The 7,518-nt window shown below is 47.1% G+C and overlaps 1 protein-coding gene across 2 annotated transcripts; it reads right to left on the bottom strand.

Annotated features, from left to right (window-relative positions):
- Positions 1-2,286: 2,286 nt before the first annotated feature.
- Positions 2,287-6,907, bottom strand: cUnh15orf40 (chromosome Un C15orf40 homolog). Of its 2 annotated transcripts, none has more exons than XM_079248295.1 (4): positions 6,550-6,907; positions 6,002-6,140; positions 5,804-5,931; positions 2,287-2,872 (listed from the first exon to the last, which is right to left on the bottom strand). In XM_079248295.1, exons 1-4 carry the CDS (start codon positions 6,664-6,666, stop codon positions 2,783-2,785), a joined length of 474 nt encoding a protein of 157 aa, XP_079104421.1. In that variant the 5' UTR covers positions 6,667-6,907; the 3' UTR covers positions 2,287-2,782. The 2 variants fall into 2 exon arrangements, with proteins under 2 accessions (XP_079104421.1, XP_079104422.1); XM_079248296.1 differs by having other exon boundaries at positions 6,002-6,137.
- Between the last annotated feature and the right edge of the window lie 611 nt (positions 6,908-7,518).

The following is a 7,518-nucleotide window of genomic DNA, read 5'->3' as shown; positions in this document are numbered from 1 at the left end:
ACGCTGTCTGCAGAGTAAATATGTAAAAAATAAAAATAAAGAAAATAAATAATAAAGGTGTCAGAGCTTGGTCCGCATTGCCGGTAGTAAGTCGGATTCATTTCCGGTGAGGGTTGGACTCCACTAAGGCTGCCCTTTATCACCGATTCTGTTCATAACTTATATGGACAGAATGTCTAGGCGCAGCCGAGGTGTTGAGGGGATCCAACTTGGTGGCCTCAGGATTGGGTCCCTGCTTTTTGCAGATGATGTGGTCCTGTTGGCTTCATCTGGTCCTGATCTCCAGCTCTCACTTGAGCGATTCGCGGCTGAGTGTGAAGCGGCTGGGATGAGAATCAGCACCTCCAAATCTGAGACCATGGTCCTCAGCCGGAATAGGGTGGATTGCCCTCTCCGGGTCGGGAGTCAGGTCCTGCCTCAAGTGGAGGAGTTTAAATATCTCGGGGTCTTGTTCACGAGTGAGGGAAGGTTGGAGCGTGAGATCGACAGACAGATCGGTGCGGCGTCTGCAGTAATGCGGACTCTGCACCGGTCTGTCGTGGTGAAGAAGGAGCTGAGCCAGAAGGCGAAGCTCTCGATTTATCAGTCGATCTACGTTCCTACCCTCACCTATGGTCATGAGCTGTGGGTCGTGACCGAAAGAAGGAGATCTCGTATACAGGCGGCTGAAATGGGTTTCCTCCGCAGGGTGGCCGGGCTCTCCTTTAGAGATAGAGTGAGGAGCTCAGTCATCCGGGAGGAGATCAGAGTAGAGCCGCTGCTCCTCCGCATCGAGAGGAACCAGTTGAGGTGGCTCGGGCATCTGGTCAGGATGCCTCCTGGACCTCCCTGGTGAGGTGTTCCAGGCACGTCCCTCTGGGAGGAGACCCCGGGGAAGACCCAGGACACGCTGGAGGGATTATATCTCTCGGCTGGCCTGGGAACGCCTCGGGATCCCCCCCGCAGAGTTGGCAAATGTGGCTGGGGAGAGGGAAGTCTGGGCTTCCCTGCTTAGGCTGCTGCCCCCGTGACCCGACCCCGGATAAGCGGCAGAAGATGGATGGATGGAAAAAAAGACAAATATAAATACCAACATTAGTTATAAAAAAGATCAAATAAAATGATTTTGTAGATTTTCTGAACAAAAATGTATAAAATAAAAGTTAAAAACATGTCTGTAGAAGCAGGGATATTTATATACAAAATATTATGTTATCTAGAATAAGAAAAATGATTAAAGCAAATGAAAAACAAAATGTAAATAAATAATAAAAATAAATGCAACTGAGGCTAAAAAGACAGATTCCTACATGCAAACACCTGGATTTACTTATCTGGACCAAAACAAAGTTTTATTATTTACAGCTGATTTTTAAAAACAGCTGAATCTGTTTCCTGACATCCTTGCTGTATTTTTCGCTCAGATGTTCTGAATCTGCAGAATTAATCATATTCATTCCTCAAGTTTTGTCCTTCGTTCAGCAACAGAGGTCATCTTCACAAGGAGGGTTTAAGCTTCGGAGACCTGCACCTGATCCTGGACCAGCAGGGCCACTCCAGCATCATGTCCCACATGCAGACTCTTCCACCATCCCGGCGATGAGAGAACGGATCCTTATCACCGGCCACTCAGACTCTGAAGCTTCGCGGTTTAATCGTCTCATTAGCGCTTCGCTAATTCACCGCACTGATTCTGATCAGCCTTCCTCTGCATCACCGTTCTCCTCTCTAGATAACTAGATTTCTGCTTCAGAAACTTATTTCTCACCATGAAAAATTAAAACAAATAAAAATCATAGATAATGCAGGAGTGTAACGTTATTTCCATGTTAAACAATGATAGATAAATAAATAAATGGGATTTTGGTGGCTATCAGAAGCCGGATGTGACTCGTACGTCCCGGGACTGTGGGATTACATCCTGCCATAATCTGGAACTGAAAGAAAACGTTTACTTGGAAGTCCACGGTTGTAAAACCTGATATAAAGTTCAACACGTCTGGAAACAAGTTCTGAAACCTTGAAAGTTGAGTTTGAAGTGTTAAAATGTTCAGTTTGTGTGTGAAACCTGGGTCAACGCTGCGTTTTGTTTCGCAGCTTTAAGCCTTCATTCCCGAGTTTCGTCCAATCCGCTGCGAGGTTGCCGTTCTCTCGCCGACCAGAGGAAAGGCCTTCACATCCTCCAGGCATCTGAACATGATGCCAATGAAAGCGGCGAAACTCTCCATTTAACCTTCAACCGGCAACTCTGCTGTGTGTGTGTGTGTGTGTGTGTGTGTGTGTGTGGTAGAAGACGGACCACTGACGGGTAGTTCAGGCTGTTTATTCTGAGACCCGGTTGGCTCATGGATGTTGGCAGTCGTTACAAAACATACCAAACAGCCACATTTACAGAAAGGCTTCAATACAACTCAGCGTACAGTCCAGTGCTAACCCCCACTACGACAACCAGGTGGTCTGTTACTGACCAGTACTCCCAGTTTCTGTCCCACAGTGACGTACAGACGTCTTCCAGAGTTTCTGTCCCACGGAGAAGAGACAGACGTCTCTGTGAGCAGCGGAGTCTCTGCTTTCATATGACGCCTTGTTTGTGTGGAGACATGATGAGAAGCTGTAAAGTGGACACTGATGTTCTCATGTTTGGGGTTTGAACTGTGTTTGGTTTGGATGCTGATGCTGGTGGAGTCTTTCAGCTGACTTTCTCCCATCATGTTGCTATGCTACATGCTAGCATCGCTGCTTCCTGCTGTTTGCTGACATCTTCTGCAGGACCTCCCGTTGCCTTCCTCCTCTTCCTCCCCCGTCAGTCTGCAGCCTGTCGGAGAAGACTCAGGACCTCCTCTGGACTGAGAGACGAGTCCACTCTGATAAGTTTGTCTTTGGATCTGGAACCCTGAAGAACAGAAGAGACATTACAGCATTCACTCAGAGATGGACATCAACATGTGGACATTATCTGTGCAAAGATTCGTGGATCTGAAGTGAAACAGATTTTTAGTAAAGTGACAACCCTGTGGTTTTCAGTGAGGACCTCCTCTGATAAAGAGTCTGGGACACACGTCTGTCCTGCTGTCTTTAAACTCACCTCCATCTCTTCTCATGTGGTGGAGGGACACTGCAAAAAGGTGGATCTGTGCATGCATCAACATTTCTGTACAGATGAATTATGACGAGATGTAATTCGCTTCAATCGATCGACTTGCACGATTGATCTTTGTTTTAATCACGTGATCCAACAGAATTACAGTGGGTCCACTCCTTTACTGTCAGCTGGACCACGAACCGGGGAGAAGTGACGATGAGTGGTGGAGGAGTTCGCAGCTTAATGGAGGAGTAACGTTTGCTGGGGCCCTGCGATGGACTGGCGACCTGTCCAGGTGTACCTGCCCAGTGATAGCTGGGATAGACTCCAGTTTACCCACAACCCTTAACTGGACAAAGATTAAGAATATGGATGGATGGATGCATGATGGATGGATGGACGGATAATGGATGGATGGATAATGGGTGGATGGATGGATGGATGGATGGACGGACGGATAATGGATGGATGAATGGGTGGATGGACAGACAGATAATGGATGGATGGATGGGTGGAAGGATGGATGGTCGGATGAATGGATGCATGGACAGACGGATAATGGATGGATGGGTGGGTGGGTGGGTGGATGGATGGATGAATGGATGGGTGGATGGACGGACGGATAATGGATGGATGGATGGCTGGATGAATGGATGGGTGGATGGATGGATGGACGGACGGATAATGGATGGATGGGTGGGTGGATGGGTGGATGATGGATGGAGGATGGATGGATGGATGGATGGTCGGATGAATGGATGGATGGGTGGATGGATGGATGCTCGGATGAATGGATGGATGGGTGGATGGATGGATGCTCGGATGAATGGATGGATGGATTGGTGGATGGATGGTCGGATGAATGGATGGATGGGTGGAGAGATGGATGGATGATCGGATAAATGGATGGATGGGTGGATGGGTGGGTGGATGGATGGATGGTCGGATGAATGGATGGATGGATGGATGGTCGGATGAATGGATGGATGGTCGGATGAATGGATGGATGGATGGATGGTCGGATGAATGGATGGATGGTCGGATGAATGGATGGAGAGATGGATGGATGGTCGGATGAATGGATGGAGAGATGGATGGATGGTCGGATAAATGGATGGAGAGATGGATGGATGGTCGGATAAATGGATGGAGAGATGGATGGATGGTCGGATAAATGGATGGAGAGATGGATGGATGGTTGGATAAATGGATGGATGGACAGATGGATAATGGATGGATGGATGGATAGGACGGATAATGGATGGATGGATGGATGGACGGATAATGGATGGGTGGATGGATGGACGGATAATGGATGGGTGGATGGATGGATGGGTGGGTGGGTGGACAGACGGATAATGGATGGATGGATGGGTGGGTGGGTGGATGGATGAATGGATGGATGGATGGGTGGGTGGATGGATGAATGGATGGATGGATGGATGGTCGGATGAATGGATGGATGGATGGGTGGATGGATGGATGGATGGACGGATAATGGATGGATGGATGGATGGTCGGATGAATGGATGGATGGGTGGATGGATGGTCGGATGAATGGATGGATGGGTGGATGGATGGTCGGATGAATGGATGGATGGTCGGATGAATGGATGGATGGATGGGTGGATGAATGGATGGATGGATGGGTGGATGAATGGATGGATGGGTGGATGGATGGGTGGATGAATGGATGGATGGGTGGATGGATGGATGGTCGGATGAATGGGTGGATGGATGGATGGATGGTCGGATAAATGGATGGATGAATGGGTGGATGGATGGTCGGATGAATGGATGGTCGGATGAATGGATGGGTTGATGGATGGATGGTTGGATGAATGGTTGGATGAATGGATGGATGAATGGATGGGTGGGTGGATGGATGGATGGTCGGATGAATGGATGGGTGGATGGTCGGATGAATGGATGGATGGATGGGTGGATGGATGGATGGTCGGATGGATGGATGGTCGGATGGGTGGATGGATGGTCGGATGGATGGATGGTCGGATGGGTGGATGGTCAGATGAATGGATGGATGGATGGTCGGATGGGTGGATGGTCGGATGGATGGATGGTCGGATGGGTGGATGGTCGGATGAATGGATGGATGGATGGTCGGATGGATGGATGGTCGGATGGATGGATGGTCGGATGGATGGATGGTCGGATGGGTGGATGGTCGGATGAATGGATGGATGGATGGTCGGATGGATGGATGGTCGGATGGATGGATGGTCGGATGGGTGGGTGGGTGGATGTTTGCTGGAGGAAAGAGGCTTTGCCAGCACAAAAGCGGATCTTTCCGGGGGAAACTGATCATGAAACTTTTAACGCAGGGACACAGAATGACGGAGACCCTTTTGGTCCAATCACATCCATGTAACCGTGCTGAACGTGATGATTTAGAGGCGAACTTGTCAAAGGGAATTTTTATCCTGGTGTAACGAAGTTCTGGCTCCTGATTGGACAGTTTTCTGCTTTCAGTAGCGACATCCTGCCGTGGAGCCATTACATCTGTTTCCATCTTTCATCAAACTGCCCTTTTCATTGTTTGTTCTCTTACCTCTGTTGGTCTGAAATGGTTTCAGCGAGCCTCTAGCTGAGATTCTGGACTTTCACTGGAAACCACATGTTTATATTTACATAACAGAGCTGATATTGCAGCCAGTGGAGACAGATGTTAACCCTGCTGTGGTTTATGAGGTTCAGGGATATAAATTCATGAGATTAAAGAACCTTGTCAAGAGAAATGCGAGTCTTCTTCAGGTCCAGAACCTCTGCCAGGTAGCGGATGAGCTCAGTGTTCGCTTCTCCGTCTGTAGGTGGAGCTGCGATGGAAACACCCACCGCCTCTGCAGAAACATCTGGAAGAGGAGCAGAGAGCTGAAGTTGTGTCTGAATAACATGAAGGATGTGAAACAGCTGGATGCAGACCTGTGATGCTGCTGTGTTTGGAGCTGGGCTTCGCTCGCACCACTATGGTTACAGCTCCATGTTTATCTTGAGCCACTGGACCAGGACTTTGTGTCCCAGCTATTGCACATCCAGCTGCCGCCGACTTTCCCTTTACCTGCTGAGCAGCACAGAAAGTTGCAGAGCTTCATGTATGCATCCATCTGTCACCCAGTCAGCCCCAGAGCCTGCTGAACTGGTTCCCAGTGACACGACCACGTGGGACAAAACCTCGAAATAAAAACTATGAACACGTCATTGCATTCATTCTTCTTCATGTGCATCAACAATAATAAAGGAAACTTATAAACTATGAGTCCGAGCCTGAGTCGTAAAGCAGCCGGGTTGCCATAGCAACGTGATACCAGAAACTACAACCTTTTATAATACAGATGATCAATCATTTCCTGATCAATATCACATTAAATTGATCGTTTATAGGTAGGCTGTCTGGCTGAATGTTTTCCCATTATTTATATTTTTAAACAAAATGTATAAAGTAGGAAAATAAAGTGGAAAAAAAAACTCACCGCCGTGTCCTTTTTAGGCATTTGTGTGTTTGTCCAGGCACGTCTCCGCTGGAGGGTCGTTACGGGCGGGGGTGGAAATGTTGGCCGGACCACAGTGGCTAACAGGCGGCTTAGCATCGAGAGAAACTCCGCTACTACAGCTCCAGACGTCTGACAACACCTAAAAACACCTGTTGACAGTCACACCTGACCTGTCTATGCACCTGACCGGAGAAACGTCTGTCACGTGACTGTTAGCATGTTAGCCGATAGCTCACAACTAAACATCTTCCGCTTTTTAAAACCATAGACATCATATACGTATATATGATGTCTATGTTTAAAACGTTCTTCTTCTTCTTCTTCTTCTTCTTCTTCTTCTTCTTCTTCTGTATTTTGTTGGTGGTTAGAAAACAACAAAGAGGTGTATTACCGCCACCAACTGGGTAAGGAGTCTTTTATACACATATGGTCTGACAGGGCCACCAGACCTCGCCTAGCCTCCATAGACATAATATATACATAGATGCTGCATAGTATCACCGTGTCGCCATGTTGGATGGGTCTGCAAACGCCTCCAGTGGATTTATCTGTAAGGTGTAGGCCCAACGACAACAATAACTTCACCAATTTTTACCTAATTTTTCTCACAGTTTGGTTTGTTACAAAGTGCAGAGATATTAGAGATATTGTTATGATACAGATCACTGTAAAACAAAAACTACGTGCTAAAATATTTTTATAATGCTATTTAACAAAGACACAATGTAGCTGTGATATAAATAAATGTATAAATGAATTTGATATTAACATGTTTGATTGTTTATTGATACATTTGGATTTATCTATTTTTATCTGGTTAAATAAATTGTTATTCAACCTTGTGAAATGTAATTCCACACGATCTGCTTTCAATATACTATTATATTGGATCCAGAAACTCCTTAAAGGCCTTGGCGGAGGTTTGCGCTCTCCAAGTGTTTTTCTGGG

The sequence above is a fragment of the Telmatherina bonti genome (genome assembly GCF_933228915.1).
Source record: "Telmatherina bonti genome assembly, chromosome: 2".
NCBI lineage: Eukaryota > Metazoa > Chordata > Actinopteri > Atheriniformes > Telmatherinidae > Telmatherina > Telmatherina bonti.
The sequence above is the reverse complement of the archived record's forward strand: the minus strand, read 5'-3'. Positions and strand labels throughout refer to the sequence as shown.

Bases quoted from the DNA above. Each gene is read 5' to 3' on its own strand.
- cUnh15orf40 (XM_079248295.1), bottom strand. From the start codon at position 6,666: ATGCTAAGCCGCCTGTTAGCCACTGTGGTCCGGCCAACATTTCCACCC. The intron at 6,141-6,549 runs GTGAGTTTTTTT...TGTGCTGCTCAG, and splicing joins TGCCTAAAAAGGACACGGCG to CAGGTAAAGGGAAAGTCGGC. The intron at 5,932-6,001 runs GTCTGCATCCAG...CTCCTCTTCCAG, and splicing joins CAAACACAGCAGCATCACAG to ATGTTTCTGCAGAGGCGGTG.